The following is a 22,258-nucleotide window of genomic DNA, read 5'->3' as shown; positions in this document are numbered from 1 at the left end:
CAGATGGGTCAGGCCACCGACCTCCCACCAGCCCCTTGGGGGTGGGCATGGGGTGGGCTCCGCCTGCTGCTCAGGGGGCGGGACCGCTGGCAGGGCCAGGACCTCCTCACCTGTGCTCCTCATGCAGAGGTCGGGCCCCTCCATCTGCTCCCCACACAGAGAACAAGCTGGAGAAGAATGAGGAGGCGGCACTCCTGTCCTGGGAGATCTACCTGAAGGAGAACTACCTGCAGAACATGCAGTACCAGCAGAAGCAGAGGCCGGAGCAGAAGATCCAAGACATTAGCAACAGGTATGGGAGGCCAGTGCAACGCCCTGGGGCGGGGGTGATACCGTCTCCTTTGGTTCTAAGACATAATGGGCACATAGGCCCCCCAGGGGAGGCCCAGTAGCTGGTCACCTGGGACGGGAAACCTCCATGCCACAGCCCTTGGGAATTACACCCTCACCAGCCCGTGTTCTCCGGTGACCCACGGCCCTCCCTCTGGGTCTTGGGAAGGCCACCTGTGTGCGGGTGGGGCTGACCCTGAAAGGCAGGGGTGGGGTGGGCTGGAGGAGGGGCAGCTGCGCCTGTGTGGGAGGCCAGCCGGGGGTCTGGGAGGGCGGGCAGCGGTAGCCGGGCCGCCTCTCGGGCCCACTCAGCCCTGTCCTCAGTTCTGGCCTCGGCTCCTCCCGTCCCACTTCCTTCCAGGGTGCAGGGTGGGTGTTGGGGGCCAGATGGCTCTGCTCCCTTCTCTCCACCCCACCCTCAGCCCCGTGGGCACCGGCAAGACCTGGCTGCCTTGGACACAGATAGTGGAGGGGGTGAGGGGTTAGCCCTGTGACCCGTCTGTGTCTCACTGGGGGCCAGGAGGAGGGAGGGGACACAGGGCCATCTAGTCACAGCAGCCCCCGTCCCTGACACAGAGGTTCCTGCAGGCGATGGAGAGGGCATCTGGGGGAGTGGCCAAGAGTGCGTGCTCCCTCCCTCTGCTTAGAGACTGGGCACCTGCCTTTCTCCACCTCTCTTGGCTCATCTGTTACATGGTACCCATCACCTAGAGTTGCCTCCAGAACACAGGGGGGCACGCTGCAAAGCAGGAGTGCTTCCCGGGCTGGAGACATGCCTGGCACTCTGTCAGCACTGGTTGTGTGTGGCTCTATGTCACTGTTGCCCAGGAGTGATGACGAGGGTGCCCCACCTGGGCACCTTCTCTCCTGGGTCGGGCGAGGGGTCCCAGGCCCAGAGGCAGCATGGCAGCCAGGCTGAACCATCCCCACCGCACCCACGCTGTGGGGCTGGGGTGTGTTGGTGATGGGGTGGGGTCTCGGACAAGCTCCGTCTGCAAATGAAGACAGTTTCGTGTGTCACGGTGATGCGCCACAGTGGGCCAAACACACTCTGTCACCTCTGCAGTAGCCAAGCAGCACATTCACCAGGCTGGCTGGAGACTGGGCACGGAGCAGTCATGTGGCTTTTGGGAAATTAAGCAACACGTAGCGAAGGTGAAAGTTCTCTGCTGGGCCCTCCGTGCAGTGATGTTCTTCCTGTTTCCTAGATAACCGCCATGTGGGCTGCAGCCCAGCCCTCGGCGGTTACGGAAACGGTGGTGAACGCAGTTGTGACAGAACCGCCTCACGGTTGGCACCACAGACGGCAGGAGACAGACACTTGGCCGTACGCAGATGAGAGAGTCTGGGTGGATCCTGGGCCGTGGAATTATTTTACCCATAAACATAGCTGGCCATAGTTGGGTGAAATGTCCACATTGTAGCAAAATAAGACAAAATCGAAGCGATCCTTCCCAAAACGGCAGCTCTGCCACCCCTCCTCACAAACCCCAGCAGTGCCCAGGGACAGCTTTGCTGTTTGTAACTTAGGTTCCCGAGCTCATGACAAATCCAGGTGAGAGGCTCAGGTATGTGTGCACCGCACACGCATCTCCTGCCCAGCATGCTCTGTGGGCGGTCAGAGTGGTGGTGGGGGCCTGGGCCATCCGCTGGCCGAGAGAGCCCCACCTCGGGCACGAGGCTGTGTTTGGTCTGCACAGAAACGCATACTGAAGATACTTTCTGACTAAGAGGAAGGGGCCTGAAGTCAAGGCTGACGGAGCCTGGGCCGCTGGGTCAGATGGGGCCGCCCACCTGCAAGACGGCCCCGTGTTTCCTTGCCGTCCAGGCCCGAGGCCAGCCCGCTGGGCTCAGCTGTGTGCTCTTTCAGGGTGGACGCCATGGTGGACCTGCTGGAAATGGACCGTCTGAAGAGCTCGGGCTCCACGGAGCAGAGATTGGCCTCCCTGGAGGAGCAGGTGGGTTTCTGGGGTGCAGATGTGACGGGCCTGGCTGGTCCGTCTGTGGATTGGTGGCTTTGACAAAGAGCACCCTGGGATACAGTGGAGAAAGGAGCTGGCGCTGTCAGGGCACCTGTTCCCGATGGGAAGCTCTCGCACACGGCACTGCCAGGCGGCCGTGCCAGGGTTGGTCTGAGGAACACACTGGCACCGCTCTGACTCGGCTGCTGCCGTGGGGCCCCGTGCTGGAGCCTGGCAGGGGCCTGTGGGACTCGCCGACGGCGCTCGGAAGGGCCCTCATGATCTGAGGCAGCCTGGGGAACGGGTGGCCAGAGGGGTAGACCTGCTGGGTGGGCAGGCGTGGACAAAACCCTGTCTGAAACGTCTGTTCCAGGTGGCCCAGACGACCAGAGCATTGCACTGGGTTGTGAAGGCCCTCAGAGACGGTGGCTTTGGCTCGGAAAAAGGAACTCCCACCCTGGGTGAGTGGGGACTGTGTCCTTTTGAGTCTGAGGCCTGTGGGGAGGACAGGGGTCCAGCAGGGGCTGTTGCTGGGCCAGGAGGAAGGCTGCCACGCAAGTGCCAAGTGCGGCTGAGTTCCCCTCCGACTGGACCAGGCTGGGGACTTTCCAAGAGGAAGTCTGGCCGGGCCAGGGGCCCTCCTCCTCCTGGGCATCTTGATGTAAAGAGGGCAGCCCCAGGAGACACCTGAGACCCAGCCACATGGACTGGGTGGGAGAAAGCAGACCTGTTCCCGAACTTGTAACCAGCCAGGAGCCGGGCATGAGGAACCCTCCTGGGGACTCGTGGCTCTAAAGGAGCAGAGGGGCCTTTCTCATTAGCAGGTTTCCTGAGGGCCATGAGTCCAGCTGGTTACCAAGAGCCCCGCTGGTAGCTGCAGAGGCAGGCGGGTGCCGGCTGGGGGGACGCTGCCGGACCCCAGACCTCTGTCCACCCAGGGACCCCCTGGGAGGATGACTCTGGGGCTGGTGTTTGACCTGAGCTAGGAGCGGGCGAGGCAGCCGTTTTGGGGAAGGGACGGTAGAGCACCCCTGTCCTGTGGGCCAGGTGTCCAAATGCGGCTGCGTTGGCCCACACTCTCCTGGCTGTCCCCAGCATCCCAGAAGGTCTTGGAGGGACAGGACCCCGAGCTGGACAGCAGGCAGAAGGTGGAGGACCTAGGCGACTCCCACCACATCAACGCCCGGCACCTCCTGTACCCCAACGCCGCTGTCGTGCGTTTCCCTGTGCCCAACGAGAAGGTGCCCTGGGGGGTGAGTGCCTGTCCTGGCCGCGTCCTTGCCAGCCTGGGGTGCCCGCTGCTCTTGGGGGAAGCTGTCCTGCCCCAGACCCGCTGACACAGCCGGCCCCGAGGTGGGTTAGCGCACTGCAGCCTCACAGTGACATGGGGGACAGATGAGGAAACCGAGGCACGCGAGTCTACACAGCCGGAGGGGGCGGCGCTGAGCCCTGGCCCTGGGCTCCTGGTGGGCCTCTGATCTGCACAGCGAGCCAACTTCCCCACCCAGTCCGACAGTCGCCCCGTTGTCCCAGGTCCCACTGGGCCCCAGTGCATGGTCACAGCCTCCTTTTCAGAGTGCCAGGTGAATGTGAGCATCAGAGAGAGAGTGAGGCAAACACAGACAATGGTATCCGCCCCAACCCCCTGGGCTTTGTCTCTGCCTTTCTGGAACATTCCGGGCTGTCACCTCCGCCGCCTTCTCCCCAGTCCCTGCAGTCAGACCCTCACCTCTCAAGTCCAGCTTAGACGCCCGCCCGGCCTGGGGAGAGTCCCCTAGACCTAGTTCTGTCTCCAGCCCCGGGGCCTGGGTCCCCATGCCGCACGTCCTTCGGACCTGCCCCAACTCGGAGCTGCGTGTGTGCCTTGAGGGTGGTCCCGGGGGCCAAGTCTGAGAGCGCTTGGAGGAGAAGCAGCCACCCACAGTCATTGGGGGCCTGGGTCTGAGTTTTGGGCGGGGGACAGCCTGAGGAGAGACCACTGTTTCATGCAGACAGAGTTTCTCATCTATGACCCGCCCTTCTACTCGGCCGACAGGAAGGACAAGGACTTGGTGGACCCCATGGGAAAGTGAGTGAGCTCCTCCTCGGCCCCCCTCCCCCTCTCTCACGCACCAGGGCGGGAGGGCGAGGGACCAGCGGGTGCTCCGGAGTGACTGCCAGGAGTCCTCCTAGGGGGTGGGCCTGCTTCCTGCAGGACGGGTTGGTCTGCCCCCCGCCCCCGAAGGCTGGGGAGATTCGGGGAAGGAACATGAGGCCGGGGGCACCTGCTGCCCTGTGAGGGGCCCTCCTGCCCTCTGCCTCGCCCAGGTGTGGGCATCGCTGGGCTCCGCCCCCACCTTCTCTGATCTGGGCTTGACCCCCTGTCTGCTCCCAGCACCCTGGACCCTCTGTCTAGGATCACCTACAATGCTGTGGACGGACCCACGGACCGCCGGAGCTACCACGGCAGCTACATGGTTCGGGACGGGCTCCCTCTGTGAGTGCGGCCCCAGGCCCATCCACCTGGCCTGACCCCCTCTGGGTCCTTCATGGTTTTGCTTCTGGGGTCAGGTTTCCTCTCCACAAACTGGGCAGCAGGTCCTGGCTGCGTGCCAGCCCCGGCCTGGGGCTCCTGAGGTGAAGGGGCTCCCTTCCTGGTGCCTGAGGAGGAAGGGGCTGGGGGACTCTCAGGGTCAGTGGACGATGACAGATGGCCAGGGATGTGGAGAGTCCCCAGGAGCAGGCAGGGCAAGGGGCCTGAGGGAGGAGGCGGTGGGGGGCCTCTGCGGAATGCTCTGGAAAAGGTGCGCCAGCATCTAGAGGGTGAGCCAGACGCGTGGGCTGGGGAGAGTGGTCAGACACGAGGAGGGATTTCCTGCTCCTGTTCTAGTGGAGAATGCACAGGACCCCACCCAGTGCCCAGGATTTGTTATTTCTGATGTGGGGGCAGGAGACGGCCCTGCCCGGTGGGAAACCTTGGTCTCCGTGTCAGTGTCCTGGGCTGGGGGAGCTGGGCCAAGCCCCTGTGCTGGGACCTGGTCTCCCCAGGCGGGGTCCAAGCTAGTGACTCCTTTGTCTGTGGCCACAGCCACTGGATGCCTCTGGGTGCTCCGCCCTGACCCCCACCCACCCTGCCCACCTCACACATGTGCCGTGTGGCCCAATGGGTCAGCCCCGTGCTCTCTGGGGGACAGGAAGGCCACTTTGACACCTAATGCATCTGCAGAGGGGCCAGACTTTTGCTCCCAAAGACACCCTTTTCTTATCCAATCACCCCCATGGTAAACCTGAAGCGCCTGCCCTCCCCCCACCTCACATTGGGTCCCCGAGGACCGGCTCTCCCGATGCCAGGTGGCAGGCTGAGCCGACCCCTTTCCTCTCCAGGAACCCCATGGGCCGCACAGGGCTGCGAGGCCGCGGGAGCCTCAGCTGCTTTGGACCCAACCACACGCTGCAGCCTGTGGTCACCCGGTGAGTGCGCCAGGGGTGAGGATAAGCAGTCACCCCCTTGCCCTTAGGGGTGCACTTCTGGGCCCCTCCCCACATGCCCGGAGAGCCCCAAGGACAGCTCTTATTTGGTACACGGTGGCAGCCTCCAGGCAGGGTACAATGACACACCCCCAAACACAGGCAGGAGTGTCCTGCCCCCTGGGAAAGCCTGGGCCTGTTCCCCCACCCCGAAGAGGCTCCCCTCGCTTCCCTGGGCGCCCCCTCCCTCCTGTGGAAGGAAGGACTAAGTAGCCTGGGCCCACTGCCGTGGACAAATGGAAGCTATGCAAGACTCACAGATGTGGACTGGCCGGGTCCCTAAAAAGTATTCCCTCGAAGGCTGGCTGTCCTAGTCCTCCCAGCAGTCCTGGGACAGGGGAGGACACTCCGGTGGCTCCAGGCTAGAGCAGGTCAGGCCTCAGGACAGGAGACAGGCTAGGCCCCGGATGGCAGGGGTGGGCCCACACAGAGCCTGGGGAGGGAGTGAGCGCCGATCCCTCTGCAGGTGGAGGCGGAACCAGGATGGCGCCATCTGCCGGAGAAGCATAAAGAAAGTGCTGGAAGTGCTGGTGGTGAAGCATGTCCTCTCAGAACACTGGGCCTTGCCAGGGGTGAGCCGCCAGACCACCGGTCTGCTCCTTGGTCATTTGTCCTCCTTCCTTCCCACCCACTGACTGAGCAGCCCCCACCTGTGGCCTCTGCCCCAGACAGTGTGGACTCTGTCCCTGTTTCTCCGTGGCAAAGCCGAGCAGTGCCGCAGCCTTCAGGCCCCAGCATGGACTCCAGGGTGATGGGCAGCTCTGGCCTCTGCAGCCATGATCCCCAGGGCCCCCAAGTGAGGGGGCCCAGCTCTGAGAACTGGGCACAGAGGGGTGTCCGCCGAGTCCACGCAGGCCCTGCCGCCACAGCTGGGGGTGGGGGCAGGGTGTCCCCAAGGCGGCCGAGGCAGGACGGACATGATGTGGGCTATAAGGGACTCTGGGTAACAAATAGGGACCCCCAGATGGGTGGCGGGGGGGAGGAGCCGTGTCCATGGGCAGGTGGCCTCGGAGCAGAGTTGAGAGATCTGAGGGACGCAAACAAGCAGTAAAAACACAGCCCTCCCGATGGCCGGGGCGGTGGAGGTCAGGGCACCAGCTACCATGTACGGCTGCCGTACAAGCCGCCTGCCCCGCTCCGAGGCTGTGCCTCTGGCCTCACACCCCGGCTGTGAGGCAGGCTGACGTGGGCAGTGGGCTCTGGGCAATGTCACTCCAGCTCCGAGACAGTCGGGCTGCCAGACACCGGCCGGCCTGTGGCTCCAGGGGCCTGGCTGGCAGCCTACGCTGGGCAGGTGGCCAGTGGAAGGTGGCCGACGCCTCCGCCTCCGCCTCTGCTCAGGGCTCCCGGGAACCAGGAGAGGTGCTGCCCCGCAAGCTGAAGCAGGTCCTTCAGAAAGAGTTCTGGCCGTCCTTTGAGAGCCTGCTGACACAGGGCACAGAGGTAGGGTGGCCTTTCTGTGTGTCCTGAGCCCTGTGGTTGCTCTGGCGATGAGGGCTGCAGGATGAGCAGGGGGACTCGGGAGCCTGCTCCAGCCCACGTCCCGGAGCTCCTGGAGGAAATCCCTGGGGCCAGAGCACGGGGCCGTGGCTCGGGGTCCCCCGCCGTCCCCTTCTGTCCCGAGTGTCTTCTCTCTCAGTCAGGGGGCAGGCCTGGGGTGCGGCCTCTCCTCCCCAAGCTCCCCTGTGCCCCGAGCACAGCTGCCCCGTGGGGGACCCTTGGTGTCTGGGCCTCCCGGAGCAGAGGGATCTGGGCACATCAGCCCCCTGGCTTCCCCACGCCCTGTTGGGGACGTGAAATCGGGTCCTCACACACTTGTCAGGTCAGTTTGCTTTACTGAATCCTTTCTCAGCCACGAAAGCAGTATGTGTTCGCCAGAGCATCCATAATGCAGCCAGGTAAATGCGAACAGTGAAGCCACCTTTACACACACACACCCAGGTGCCACCAGGCACTGCACCTGTTCACTTCCTCACGCACCTGTGCAGGCTCCATCCCCAGCCTTGTGTCCACACCAGAGCACGCACCCACGCCTTCAGTGACAGAGGGCCGGGAGGTCTCATTTCTCTGGACCTTGCCTCTCCACTCCGCTGGTGACGGCCTATTTTTAGGTCTGTATGTACAAATCTCCCAGCTCTTTTTCACAACTACGTAATGTGTTGTAGCCTACTTGGACTTTGTGCCATGACTTGTTCCAACAGTCCTCTAGGTGGCCTCTCTGTTGTGGCCAGTCCTGGTTCTGCCGCTCGTCAGGGTGAAACAGGCGATTGCTGCTACTTACGGCTTTGACCTGCAAACCCTGCGGGTCTACGCGGCTTGTCCCACGTGCCACGGTTTGTGCCCTGGGGCACTGCCGTCTTCCTCTCCCTTGCTCTGTGAACGAATTAGCTGACTTATGGTGCTGACATCCAACAGCATAAAGTCAGCTATTTCAAAGCGACAGTTGGTGGCACCCAGGGAGCACACTGACAATGCTGTGTGGCTATCGCCTCTGTCTGACTCCACCGCATTTCCACCCCCCAAAGGAGCCCCTGCCCCCCATCAGCAGTCACGTCCTCCCCTCCCCCGGCATCTGCACCACTAGTCTGCATCCTGTCTCTGCATCTGCCTGTTCTGGACATTTCTGTTAACTGGGTCACACAGCATGTGGCCTTTGGTGTTGGGTGACTCATTTACTGTGATGTTTTCAAGGCCCACGGTCATTTTTAATCCTTCCAGGACAGTCAAGGCAGGTCCTGATGTCAGGCAGAGGCCAGAGGAAGTTGAGTGAGCTCTTGGGGCCCCAGACAGGGAGAGAGCCAGGCCACGGACTTGGGTGCCGTGGGCAGCTGTGCTCAGAGTATCCACGAGCAGACAGAGCTTAGGGACAGTGACGTCCCTCTCTCTGTAAGGAAGCCAACAGGGCTCAGGGTCCATTGCGTGGGCCGGCCCAGCTCACCCTGCGCCACCTCCCAGGTGTACAAAGGCTACGTGGATGACCCTCGGAACACGGACAATGCCTGGATCGAGACGGTGGCCATCAGCATCCACTTCCCAGACCAGAGCAGCGTGGAGCTGAAGCGTCTGAACTCTGTAAGGGCGGGGCTCCAGGCGCAGGCTCCAGGGAGGGGGCGATGCAGAGCCTGGTAGGAGGGGCCTGCTGGGCTGCTGGACCAGGGCCAGAGATGGCCAGGGACCCTGAGATGGGGTCCTCCTGGGGCCCGCGGCTTGCATCAGGGTAGGCCAGTTTGTACACCTCTGTGGGACACTGTCCCCTGAACTTAGCTCGATCTTGCATGTCCCTACTTCAGAACTGGGTCCACGAGGTCCTAGAGAACAAACCCAGGGCGTTATTTGCAGGACAGAACACCTTGGACTAAGGAGGCTGCCCTGTTCCCACTGGAGGATGTCCAGGGCTCTGTAGGTGTTTTCTGAGCTGGACCCAAAGTAATTTTGCTCCCTTGTGATAAAAGCCCAGGCAAGACCCATAGCAAGGCCTGGAGACGGGAGGGTGTGGCAATGTTCTAGGGGTCTGGGCGGAAGCAGCAGCTCGTGCCTTTTTCCTTGCAGCACCTGCACACCAGTGACCCAGGGATGTCCATCCGGTGGCAGGTCGTGGACAAGCGCATCCCACTGTACGCCAACCACAAGGCTGTCCTCCAGAAGGTGGCTGCTCTGTTCGGGGCTTACTACTGACCCGTGGGCACAGGCAAGGCGGGTCCAACCCCAGCCCCTCGGAGACTTAGGCTGCACAGGACACAGCCGGGGACCTCGGGCAGACGAGGGGCCTGGTATGATATGGTTTGGGAATCCACTACTCCTCACAGCCAACTCGAGTTGCCTGCCAGACAAGTTCATGAACAGAAGGTGGTGGCAAGGTGCCCGGAGAAGGGAGCCGAGGCAGGGGACAGACTGGCTCTAGTCCTCTGACACTTCCTCAGGGTTGTGGTGGCCACTGGGACCCTGCCAGCCATCACTGCCTCTCCCCAGCAGGCAGGCGGCCAGCTGGGGTCTGGAGCCTCCTGGCAGCCTCGGCCTTGGACATGAGCAGCGCGTCCCTGACCAGAGGAGCATCGGCCCAAGGCCTCTGTCCTTTGGAGAGTTGGAGGTCGCCTGTGGCCTCCTCCTCAGGCCTATGCCTCCACTATGACCTGACTCAGACCTTTGCCTGGCCTGAGGCAGACAATGTGGAACCCCAGTTCACAGTCCAGATCCCTGTTAGGGCTAAGCAAGGGCAGGAAGCTGGTGAGGACAGGCCTTCCCCAGAGATGTGGAGGGTGCCTGCCTGTGCATGGCCCGGGGACCCAGGCAGATGGCTCTCCCTCCATCTGCTCTCTGTGAGTACAGGGAGGTGTGGGCAGTCGGCACGGATCTGGGGGTACCCCATTTAGAGTCACAAGTCACAACCCATCAGCATAAACCATCAGGACCGGGAATATTGTTGAACCTGACATTAAATTTGCTGTCCCATACTACCTGGCCAGCTCTTCTGTGCGTCCTGCAAATAAAGCTACAGATGTGCAGCGGTCAGGGGCTGTGTCAGGGCCGCCAAACCCTCCACCAACCCACAGCCCGGCTTCCCATGGCCCGAGGACGTCTCCTGTGGCTGCTGCCCTCAGACACTTTGCAGGACCTTCAGGTCCAAATTCACGATCCTCCCCCACCCCCCCACTCCCTCTTCTTCTTTATTTTAAAGATTTTATTTATTTTCAGAGAGAGGGGAAGGGAGGGAAAAAGAAAGGGAGAGAAACATCAGTTGCTTGCCTCTAGCACACCTCAAATCGGAGACCTGGCCTCCAAACCAGGCACCTGCCCTGACCGGGAATCGAACTGGCGACCTTTCACTTTGCAGGATGATGCCCAACCCACTGAGCCACACCCATCAGGGCCCGCTCCCTCTTCTTCATTCTCCCATGAGCACCCCCCAAGCTATGACTCGGCATCCTGGGGCCCTCGGCCTGGCTCCCCCAACATTGCAGGCACTCACTCAGGCACCGTGGGGCCTTGCGTTTTTAAATCTGGCTTCATAAACCCAGCCAAACCAGAGCTCAAGCAGCAGCACCAAATAAAGACATTTTAGACTTGTAGTGACACAGGAAACATGTCACTCACATGTCCTTTCTGAAAGACTCTCACAGAGACGAATTATGGAAACCCAAACACACTGACCACAGACGTTAACTCTCTCACAGTCCTGGAAGCCGGGCGTCCAGGCCAGGCTGCTAGCAGGGCTGGTGTCTGGCCAGGCCTCTGTCCCCGTGTCCTCAGGTGGCCTGTCCTCGGTGTGCTCCCCTCTCCTAAGGACACCACTCCTGTCACCTCAGGGCTTCTCTCAGGACCTCATTTAATGGCAGTTGCCTCCTTAGAGGGCCCAGCTCAGACACAGCCACACTGGGAGCCGGGGATTCAGCACAGGCGTCCTGTGGGAGGGACACAGACATTCGGCGCGTGCATGCGTGCACACGTGTACAGAGCGAGCTCCGTGTTCAGCAAAGGAACCACTCACATGGAGGCTAAGCGGTACCACTGTTGAGGCACAATAGAAAAAGGAAATGTAACAGCAGCTCAGAAGGACGACCCGGCAGGCCTCTCAGGGCCAGGGGTCATTCACATGCCTTGGGGTCCAGCGTGGGGAAGGTCATGGACCGGGGGGCTGGGGTGGGGGCAGCCGGCAGGAAACGAGGTGCCCTGCAGGTCTGGGCAGCCGTGAAGACAGAAGCGGAGGCCTGACTGCAGCCTCCCAGGGCCAAAGCGAAGAACAGAGACAAAATCAGGGGGAGAAAACTGCAACACAGGACGGTGAACGTGGCATGAAAACAAAGCTACAGGAGAGTCCCAGCAGGTTGGAGACGGTGACTCACAGCAACCGTGATTCTCATATTAAGATACAAACGACACCGCGAACTCCCGTGTTCACCATTGCTCCTCCGTGACCAGAAATGAAAGCCGACTGCTGACAACACGGGGCAGGCCCGCCGGGCAGATACTTCCAGGATGAAAGGTGTGTGGACGTGCCACCGGCCAGCAGGGCTCAGGGCTCGAACCCGGTCTTTTAAGGACAGAGGATATTTGGTAAAGGTGTGAATTCACGAAGAAGACACCCCTTTTGGGCACCACTATCCACCTAACAGCATAGGTTTTTAAATACATGAAGCGAAACTGATAGAAAGTCAAGGAGAAACCAATGGAGTCACAGTAATCTGCTCTCAGAAATCAAGGAGTCAAGAAGCAAAAGGAGGTGGAGGGACTGAGCAAAAACGAAAAGGACTCAGGGGCGTGGGCAATGATGTGGGCATTTCTCTGGGGGAGGGGGTGTGAGGGGGATAAATGGTAATGCAAAAATACAATAAAAGTTAAAAATTAAAAAACAAAAGAAGAAATGAAAATAGCACAGAATTTGAATAATGCTGTTTAATGTGACAAAGGTCACGCTACGTGTATTTGTGTGGTAGGTGTATATGCACACTTTTCTATATGTGTATATGTGTGTTTGCATATAAATACATATTATATGTTACATATAAATTATGTATAACCTGCACATTTATATATAAATTATATGTATAATATATAACATATATTTATATTTGTACAATAAATTGTACAACATACAAATCCAGGCACGACACACACATAAACCTCTGTGTTGCACACGTGTACTCTCTGTGTGAGTATGTGATTCTGCACCCACCCCCACAACAAGCAGGCCCGGGGGGACACCTGGTTCTCAGACACACACGGGAGGGACATTCACAAAACCTGAGCGCCCATCCCACAAGCCAGGGCACCTCAGCAACTCCCCACAGGCAGCCTGTCCCCCAGGCCACACGCTGGCCACACTGTTGGAAGAGTGGCATCAGCACACGGACACACAGCAGAAGAGAACAGAAAACACATTAGTGGTATCAGGTGACTGCGTCCTCTTGGTCCACTTGAGACAGAGAGTGACTAGTCACCTGACCAGTGTGGAAGGAGAGACGGGGCACTGCTGGGCAATGCAGCCCTCTGCCCTCTGCCCTCTGCCCTCTGCCCTCTTTGTTAGCCTCGAAGCTGCCCGTCACAGGCAAGAGCCCCAGAGAGTAGTGGCGGTGCCTCTATCGGGACAGCAGGTGCTGGTAACACCTGGTCCCACAGTCACTCCCAGTTGCCCAGGGACCAAGGCAAACAAGGGCCGTGAGCAGGGTGGTCCATGGAAAGCCAGTGGGGTGCCATGCCCTGTGGGGACCACCCTCCCACACCCTGCCACGGGCACCTTTGTTGGGAGCAAAACCAGCAGCGAGGCGGCGAGCGGGTCCTGTGTCACCACCTGCAGGCTGTGGCTGGAGAGTCTGGAGAGAAACATCTACAACTTCATAGGGCTATTCAAAAATCAGAAGACTGACAGCAAAGTGTCTGAAGTTACGGTTCCAGAAGCTCAAAAACCAGCTACAACAGGGGTGTTAAACACATCTTCACGGGGGCCACATCAGCCTTACAGTTGCCTTCAAAGGGCCGGATGTAACTGTAGGCCTGTATAAATGTAACTACTACTTAACAGTTAAGCGAGAGCTTGGCACTGCTGCTGGGACAGAAACAAGCTGCTGGGCTGGATAAAACAAGGTGGAGGGCCGGATTCGGCCCACGGGCCTTGTGTTTGCCGCCTCTGAGTTACAACATAAATTCAGGAGCTAAGGCAGAATTTAATAAAAGAAAATAAAGAATCAGCATTTTTTAAAAAACAGTTCTTGAGAAAGAGCAACAAAATTGATAAAGCATAGACCACTTGGATCAAAAGTAAGGAGTGAGCGCTGTGGGTGCCTGTATGTGCACGTACGTGTGAGCGTGTGTGTACGTAGGGCGAGCCCATGGCGACGGGCCTGGAAACCTCCCAGAGAAATACTAGAGGAAGTGAAGGCAGCTCTCGCTCTCTGTGGGGAAACTCGCACCCGGGAGAGCAGCAGTTTGGTTCTGAAGGGGCCTGGGTGCAAGCAGAGGGCCGCTGCTCCTCGGCCCGGTGCTCTTGGGAAGCCAGGAATGGGAACCACTGCTGCTCTTCTTTTTGGTTCTCCCATCTGCGTATTCAAGAGCAGGCAGAGAGAACCAAGAACTCCAGGAGACCCAGGAGTTCAGAGAGATCTGGGAATTCTTCGCATGTAAGGGAAGGTTCATCATGGCCAAAGCTGCTGGGGACAATTTTGCCCAAGGCACTCCATCCACGAAGGTTCTTTGCCCAGTGTGGGGTGCCCCACGGCTGCCTTTTCAGCTCCCACACAACAGTGGGCTCCCCGCCAGCTGCCCTCGTCCTGCTCCTGCCCTGCCTGAGAGCTGGCTGCCCTCAGCAATGTCCGACAGGCCTGGGGTTTCATCTGAGGGTCCCCATGGGCAGGTGGGGTCAGTGTGGAGGCTGGGGCAGCAGAGGGCTGAGTCAGGCACAGTGGCAGGGCAGGGCAGGAGAGCGGGCAGCCAGCACACACCTAGACAGCTGGTGATGGCCCGAAGAAGGGCCCACCCAGGCCACTGTTCAGTCTGTGTGTGTGTGGGGGGAGGGGGCGGTGTCTGGACCTCACCGGAATGTTCTGTTCATCCGCCTGACTTCATCGGCCCTGGCGCTGCTGCAGGCTTGGCTCCTCCTCACACCTCCCCAGAGAGAAGCACTCTGGCCTCACCCAGCAAAACATCCTCCCCGATGGACAGGCAATTAACCAGCTGCAGTGCTGCATTCAATTCCTAGGGCCACGAAGCCTGGACTCCTGGTGGATAAATGGGCAAGATAATCAGCTCAGAGTGCAATTACAGTCTGAAGGGCGACCCAGTGGGCAGACCATGTGGCTAGGATGGCATTAGAAGGGTTCTGGTGTGTCCAGGAACACTGGCTTGTGGTCTGGAGTGGACAGTGAGCCCGGCTCGCACAGGGCCCTGCAGCCTGGGCCTGGCTGGTGGCCAGAGCGGGAGGACAGCTCAACATGCGGCTTTTCACGAGCACCTGGAATTGATTGACGCACCCAGTCATCAATGCGCACATCATTGACACGTGGAGCCCCCCGTGAAGCTGCCATGCCCCTTGTTTGGTCAGGGGCACACAGTCAGAAGCACCTGTTCATCGCTGCACACATTTTCAGTGTGAGCGACTTGATGGAATTTTTACTGATGTTAACAAGCAGCAGGCAGATTGGGATTCGGAACACCTGGCCTCAGGAGCCGCATTGAGCCCCACCCCCGGACTATGCTCCACCTTCCCGAGTGTGGCCTGTTCTTGAACTTGTCATGAACAGAAACATACACTGTGAGCTCTGAATGCTGGGCCCCTCCCACTCACCACATAATTTGTTTAATTTAAATATTAAAAACATTCCATAATTTGGGAACTCCCTTTGGTACCTTTTCAATCGCCCAAATAATAACATACTAACGGTGTCACGGCTCACAGTATTTTATTTATTCTCTTTAAAAGGTAGTTGGCCAGCCCTGACGGTGTGGCCCAGATGGTTGGTTGCCTGGGCGTCGTTCCACAAAACAAATGGTCGCCGGTTCAATTCCCTATAGGAGCACATGCCTGGGTTACAGGTTCTGTCCCTGATCTGGACACATATGAGAGACAACTGGTCCATATTTCCCTCCCTCTTTTTCTCCCTTCGGTTCCCTCTCTCTAAAAATGAATAAATGAAAATCCTTTATAAAAGGTAGTTGGCTGTTTAAGGCACCTAAGCCGTAGGGCACCAGCACAGCCCCGGGGGGGGGTGTGGCAGGCGCAGCAGGGCTCCCCCACATCCGATCCCCCACATCCGAGTGGTCGAGGGTGGCCTGGTGAGGCACCACGACCAGAAGTGGCCGCCGGACGCTGTGACACCTAAATGACAGGGACAGTGATAGAAAGGAGAAGACAACTAAGGTGAGAAAATGGACTCAAAAATATTCAGTCCGAAGGAAGTCAGGAGAAGAGGGCAGGGGACGAGTGGGGAAGAAACCGAGGCAGACAGACCGCAGCCTGACTCCACCAGTTACCCCTTCAACGCGAGTCATCGAAGCAGGACGTCACAGGACGTCGCCACGCTACTGACCTTCTTCAGTGTCACTGCTGTCCTCGTCTGTTCCAGGGTCCTATGCTGCATGAAGTTATTTCTCCCCAGTCTTTTCTAATCCATAACACTCACTTAAGCTTTTCTTGTCTTTTATAGCCTCTTCTTTTTTGGAGTGTACTGATTGGTCACTTCATAAAGGTCTTTCAATTTGAGTGTGTCTGGCGTGTTCTCATGATTGTGTGCATTTTGGGGCAAGAACACCACCAAAGTGATGCGGTGCCTGCCTATTGGCTCATCCAGGGCTACGTGACGTCTGTCTGCCTTACACTGATGTTATTAACTTTGGTCATGAAGTAAGGTGGTTTCTGCTGGATTCCTTCACTGCAAAGTCATTATCATTTCCTCCTTTGCAGTAAATCAGTATATGAAGGAAGCTCCTTGGAAGCTACAGAAATCCGAAGGAAACTAAGCATAAGATGCTTGAGGTTAAAAGTAAAAGGATGAAAGTAGGTAGCCCATGCTAACTTTTTAAAAAAGATTTTGTTATTTATTTTTAGAGAGAGGGGAAGGGAAGGAGAAAGAGAGGGAGAGCAACACCAAGGTGTGGTTGCCTCCCGTGTACTGCACACCAGGGACCTGGCCTGCAACCCAGACATGTGCCCTAACTAGGAACCAAACCAGTGACCTCCTGGTTCTCAGACCTGTGCTCAATCCATTGAGCTATGCCAGCCAGGCCTAGCCAATGCTAACTCAATGCAAAGACAGATGGATTGGCTGTCAGTGTCAGAGCAGAGTTCAAAACAAAGAATCTGGGGATAAGAAGGGTCATTTCACAATGATAAAGTGGCCACTTAATCAAGAGGACACAATCTGAATATAGGTTTCAAAATGCACGAAGCAAAAACAGAACTGCAAGGAGAAAGAGATCATCTACAATCATAATCAGAGGCTTCAACATCCCTTTCTCAGTAATTAATAGAGCAAGTGGACAGAAGGTCAGTCATAATAAGAACACTCTGCAGACATGACCTCATCGACATTCCACTGAGTAACAATACAGCTCACATTTAAGTGTACACACACCAATTATTAACACAGGCCATATTCTGGGACATAACATCAGTCTGGACAAATTTAAAAGGGTCCAAAGCATACAGAGCATGTTCTCTGACAACAATAGATTTAAATTAATAATCAAAACCAGAAAGATCTCTGGAAAATAGCCACATATCTGAAAACGAAATAACACACTTCTAAATGAATGGACCAAAAATATATCAAAAGGCAAATTAGAAAATATTTTTAACTTAATGAACATGAAAATACAACATATCAGAATTTCTGGGATGCATCTAAGGCCTGACATAGAGGGAAATTCATAGCTTATAACAAAGACGAAGGTCTCAAATTAGTGACTTAGCTTCCACCATAAGAAATCGGGAAAAGAAGAGAAAATTAAACCCAATGTAAGCAAAAGAAAGAATACAGGTCAGAGTGGAAACATATAAGAAAGGGAAAACAGTAGAGGAATCAATGTAACCAAAAACTTGCTCTTTGAGACTATCAATAAAATTGACAAACTCCCAACCTAATCAGTAAAAGAGGGAAAACACAAACTACCAACGTCAGGAATGAGAAAGGTGACATTACTCTATAATGAAAGATTAATAATAGAATATTACAAACAACTTTATGCTGATAAATTCAACAACTTAGATAAATGGACAAACTATCACTATTCCATCAAGGAGAACAAATAACCTCAGAATCTCCATCTCTATTAAATAAGTAAACAACATATAAAATAAGAGCACGTGACTTTGAGTTAGACAAAGGTTTGTTGTACTTTATCCCAAGGACAGAAGGTTGACTTAACACTTGAAAATCAATCAGTATAATCCATCATATTAACATATTTTTTTAAAAAGATTTTTAATAGATGCAGAAAACATTTCACAAAGTCCAACACCCATTTCTAACAGAAATTCTCAGTAAACAAGTAACCGAAGGGCACTTCCTCACACTGTGAAGGGCAGGTGTGAAAAACCCACCGCCAGCATTGTTCTTAATGGTGGAAGACTGAGCGCTTCCCCCTGAGATCAGGAACAAAAGTATCTGCTCCCACTCACAGTCAGTATTAAACTAGAGTCTCTAGCCAATGCAGTTGGGCATGAAAATGAATTTAAAATACATCCACACTGGAGAGAAAGAAGTCATAATTTTTTTATTTACAGAGAACATGATTGTATATATAGAAAAATCCTCAGGTACCTATTAAAAAGTTACTGGAATAAGTGAATTTAGCAAAGTTAGGATCAGAATATAAAAATCAACTTTGTTTCTACATATTAGCAATTAAAAACCAGAATTTTTTAAATGGTATTTATAGTAAATAAAATATCAGAGATAAAGCTGACGAAGAGTGTGCAAGATGTGTAAGCCAGAAACTACAAAACCCAGATGGAAGAAATAAAAGAAATTCTTAGTAAATGAAAAGATATACCATGTTCATGAATTGGAAACCCAATATTGTCAAGATGTTAATTCTCTTAAAGTTCAACATCCATGACTAATAGAAGCTCTCAGCAAACAAGTAACAGAAGGACACTCCCCAGACTGTGAAGGCAGCTGCAAAAAACCCACCGCCAGCACTGTACAGATTTGACTCCAGCCCAGATGAAATCTCACTAGGCTTTTTTGGTAGAAGTTGACGAGCTGGTTCTAAAATTCACGAGGAAATGCAAAGGATCTTGGATGACTAAAGACATTTTATGAAAGGACACATTTGGGCAATTTATATTAAACACCTCCTAATTTGAAGATTTATTATAAAGCTCAAGCAATAAAGACAGCTTGGAGCATTTGCATAAAGTTGGCAAATAGACCGATTGAACAGAGAGGGTAGAGAAATAGACTCATACATATATGGACCACTGATTTTCAACAAAGGTGCAGAGGTAATTCACTAGTGAAAGAATAATTTCTTCAACAAACAGTCCTGGCACTCTGGCACAAAAAATAAACTTGGAAGTGTATTTCCTACCATACACCAAAACTAGTTCAAGCTGGATAACAAACCCACGTGCAGAAGCTAAACTATAAAACTATAGTTTTATATATATGTAATTTATATATATATATATAAATTATAAAACTATAAAAGCTAAACTATAAAAGCCCATGTAACTTCAGTTAGGCAAAGATGTCTTATACTTGACACAAACAGCATGATCTGCATAAGAAAACTTGATCAATTAGACTCTGTCAAAAGTAAAAACTTCCCTTTGAAAAGATCCACAGACTCACAGAAAAGATTGACACATCACGTGTCCGATGCAAGACTCGTATCCAGAACGTATAAAGAGCTCTCGAAAGGTAACAGTGAGGAAACAACCAAAGGTGGGGACAAATCGGAACAGAACACTTCGGTAAAGGAGATGGCCGGTAAGGAGAGGAAAGGATGTCACCATCGTGGGTCGCCGGGGAAGTACAGATTAAAACCGCACCGAGATGCCACTGCGCACCTGTTAGAATGCCTAACATTAAAAAGGGTGGCCGTGCCGGTGCTGGTGCTGGAAGGTCATGCAATCATTCCGTCAGCTTCCTCCAGGTTAAACATACCGCTGCATGCCACCCAGTCATTCCACTCCTCCATATGTACCCGAGAGAAATGAGTGTTTGTCCAAACAAAGGTAGCACACAATGTTTGGGTCACTGTATCTGGAATAGGCAACAACTGCAAACAAACCAAATGGCCATGAACCTGCGAACGGATATGCCAACTGGAGCTAGGAGGGCTGATGAGTCAGCACTAAAAGGGAAAACTCGATAAACACGTCAGCACTGGGGAACTCAAAGTAATTATGCTGAATGAAAGAAGTAAGGCAAAAAGGTACACACCTGTGATTCCACCTACATAAATGATAAGAAATGCCCGCTGATCTACAGTGACAGATCAGTGCTTGCCAGGCGGTGGGGGTCCGGAGGGGGTGCCCAGGTGGCGGGGGAGGCACCGGGTATGTACGGAGTGAATTATGGTGATGGTTTCAGGAGCCTATATGAATGTCGAAAGGTATCAAATTTAAATATGTGGTTTCTTGTATATCAATTACACTACAATAAAGCTGCTTTTAAAAGGTCTAGGATGGCTGAGGCCTAGCTCAAATTGCCCCGCCTCCACATTCCCTACCCTCCTCCAGGCCCACCAAGTGCACCAGCCTGAGTCGCAGAGGGTGGGAGGTGGAGGGGGTGGAGTAAGGGTCCTGGGGCAGGAGGGGACTCAAGTGAGCAGAGGCCTAACCCCACTAACCAGTTTTGGGGGCCGCTGGCATCAGGCCTGCGAGGGACACACAGAAAGAAGAGCGCACCGCATGGGCTTCAGGCTGATCCGAGGGTCTCCAAGTACCAGCGTCGGGAGGGGACTCGCCCCACCGCGTGAAACCCGGGAGACCCGGGCGGGGCGGGGCTCTGTGTCCCCACAGCCCCTCCCACAGTCCCTGAGACACACCCACCAGAAGATCCACCCCCAATTCGACCCACTCTTCCCACTGGGTACACCCCAGGCCCCCCCTCACCCCCCGCCCCCCACCCCCGCTCGGTCCTGCCTCTACAGTCCTGCCCCAGGCTCCACCCCTCGCTTCCACTCCCGCGTCGTCCTGGCCCCGCCCCGCCCCCCAGCCCCCCTCCCCGGATCCCTCAGATCGCGGCCGAGCAGCGCGTGTCAAAGCCGCGGCGGACGTGGGAACGAGCCTCGGGGTCGCCGCCGCGCCCGGGTGTGGCGCTCGGTCGGGCTCCAAGCGGCGGAGAGTCTGGCACAGAGCAGCCTCAGGACGCGGCCGCTCAGGTAAATCCCCCGCCCCTCCCGGGAGTGTGGACGCCGCACCCCTATCTATTGCCCGCTCCGGGGTCCCGGGTCCGAGCCCAGCCACCCAGGCCCCGCTCAGCCCCACCACTCCGCGCCTCAGTGCAGCGCTCGCCCTGGGCTTGGCTTTTCTCTCTTCTCATTTTCCTTCCTTTTCAAGCATTATTGAAAGAAAAGGAGCTGACCCTGGGGCAGGTGCTAGGTAGCGTTCCTATTAGGGCCGACAGAGAAGAGCTTTATTTATTATAATAATTTTTAAGGATTGTTAAAATTAGCAAAGTGCTAAACTTCCTACCGCAGCCTGGCTGGGAGCAATGGGCGCCCTGCTGGTTCCCAGTGGTTGCCGATTCCGGGTGTGGGGGCGGGCTGCCTTCAGTCTTCCTCATCCCTGGCCCTGAGGGGCTGGAGGCGGGGGAGACCCCGGGCTGTCATCCCTCAGCGCCGTCCAGGCCCCTGGTTCCAGGTGTGTAGAGGGTGTGTCCCGGGTAGGCCGCAGGGTGGCAGCACCGTTTTGATGGGTGCCTCCCCCTAGCCAGTGGTGGGCAGACCTGCCCTTGCGCTTCTGGTGGCGTTGGGAGTGCCCAGAAATAAGTTCCAGAGACCCCCTCCCCCCATGGGCCAGAGGCTTCAGTTTGCATATCTCCCAAAAGTCAAAGCGTGCCCCGGGTCCCAGCTGAGCCACCAGGGACAATGCCTGAAAGAGACCACTGTTTTTTCCTGGCAGGTGAGGAACAGGAGTTTATGTCCACGTCAGATGGTCACTGGTACAGCAGCGGCCAGGGGAGTGGGGAAGAGGGTACACCCACGGCACTGAGCCAGACGAGTGCGCCATCTCCCCCAGGGGCAGCATGGGCCCTGTGGGCAAACAGAGCCCCTCATCCGTGCCAGCCCCCACGGGAGGGACTTGCCTCCTCCTCCTCTTCTGCCTGCGCCTGGGCACCTCCTGTCCGCAGAGCTGCGAGTGCCCTGACCACGAAGGGGCAGTGGCCGTCCACTGCAGCGAGAGCGGCCTGCAGGAGGTCCCCAAGGACATCCCCGCCAACGCTGTGCTCCTGAAGCTCGATGCCAACAAAATTGCCCGCGTCCCCGACGGAGCCTTCCAGCACCTGAGCCAGCTGAGAGAGCTGGACCTGTCCCGGAACGCCATCGAGACCGTCGGGCCCGCCGCCTTCTCCGGCCTGGCTGGGGGCCTGCGGCTGCTGGACCTGTCCCACAATCGCATCCGCAGAATTCCCAAGGACGCCCTGGGCAGGCTCAGTGCCAAGATCCGCCTGTCCCACAACCCCCTGCACTGCGAGTGTGCCCTGCAGGAGGCCCTGTGGGAGCTGAAGCTGGACCCCGACTCGGTGGACGAGATCGCCTGCCACACCTCAGTGCAGGAGGAGTACGTGGGGAAGCCGCTGATCCAGGCCCTTGACGCCGGCGTCAGCTTCTGCAGCACCCACCACAAGACCACCGATGTGGCCATGCTGGTCACCATGTTCGGCTGGTTCGCCATGGTGATCACCTACGTCGTGTACTACGTGCGCCAGAACCAGGAGGATGCCAGGAGGCACCTGGAGTACCTGAAGTCGCTGCCCAGCACCCCCGTGTCCAAGGACCTGCTCGGCCCCGAGCCCTAG

The 22,258-nt window shown here is 56.3% G+C and overlaps 2 protein-coding genes and 1 long non-coding RNA gene across 12 annotated transcripts in view; 2 read left to right on the top strand and 1 right to left on the bottom strand.

The window, feature by feature from the left end:
• The window catches only part of TRPM2 (transient receptor potential cation channel subfamily M member 2), a 51,190-nt gene extending 39,151 nt beyond the window's left edge, over nucleotides 1-12,039 (top strand). For 8 of the 10 annotated variants that reach the window (XM_053657682.1, XM_053657677.1, XM_053657676.1 and 5 more), the window contains 11 exons: nucleotides 160-292; nucleotides 2,201-2,288; nucleotides 2,665-2,752; nucleotides 3,339-3,544; nucleotides 4,283-4,359; nucleotides 4,666-4,767; nucleotides 5,655-5,741; nucleotides 6,265-6,370; nucleotides 7,140-7,241; nucleotides 8,754-8,870; nucleotides 9,348-12,039. In XM_053657682.1, coding sequence (XP_053513657.1) covers nucleotides 160-292; nucleotides 2,201-2,288; nucleotides 2,665-2,752; nucleotides 3,339-3,544; nucleotides 4,283-4,359; nucleotides 4,666-4,767; nucleotides 5,655-5,741; nucleotides 6,265-6,370; nucleotides 7,140-7,241; nucleotides 8,754-8,870; nucleotides 9,348-9,473 — 1,232 coding nt within the window. In that variant the 3' untranslated portion in view covers nucleotides 9,474-12,039. The remainder of the gene's footprint in view (nucleotides 1-159; nucleotides 293-2,200; nucleotides 2,289-2,664; nucleotides 2,753-3,338; nucleotides 3,545-4,282; nucleotides 4,360-4,665; nucleotides 4,768-5,654; nucleotides 5,742-6,264; nucleotides 6,371-7,139; nucleotides 7,242-8,753; nucleotides 8,871-9,347) is intronic. The other 2 variants (XM_037158157.2, XM_053657680.1) reach the window with 2 other exon arrangements.
• LOC128626243 (uncharacterized) lies at nucleotides 5,962-21,364 on the bottom strand. The gene is made up of 3 exons (XR_008390164.1): nucleotides 20,932-21,364; nucleotides 14,324-14,506; nucleotides 5,962-6,291 (listed from the first exon to the last, which is right to left on the bottom strand). It is a non-coding gene; the product is annotated as an uncharacterized LOC128626243 (long non-coding RNA).
• A 112-nt stretch (nucleotides 21,365-21,476) lies between these two features.
• On the top strand, nucleotides 21,477-22,258 carry LRRC3 (leucine rich repeat containing 3). Its single transcript, XM_053657684.1, has one exon. The coding sequence runs from the start codon at nucleotides 21,485-21,487 to the stop codon at nucleotides 22,256-22,258; it is 774 nt and encodes a 257-aa protein (XP_053513659.1). The 5' UTR covers nucleotides 21,477-21,484.

Source organism: Artibeus jamaicensis, unplaced genomic scaffold (genome assembly GCF_021234435.1).
Source record: "Artibeus jamaicensis isolate MK-2021 breed Jamaican fruit bat unplaced genomic scaffold, CSHL_Jam_final scaffold_474, whole genome shotgun sequence".
Classification (NCBI taxonomy): domain Eukaryota; kingdom Metazoa; phylum Chordata; class Mammalia; order Chiroptera; family Phyllostomidae; genus Artibeus; species Artibeus jamaicensis.
The sequence above is the reverse complement of the archived record's forward strand: the minus strand, read 5'-3'. Positions and strand labels throughout refer to the sequence as shown.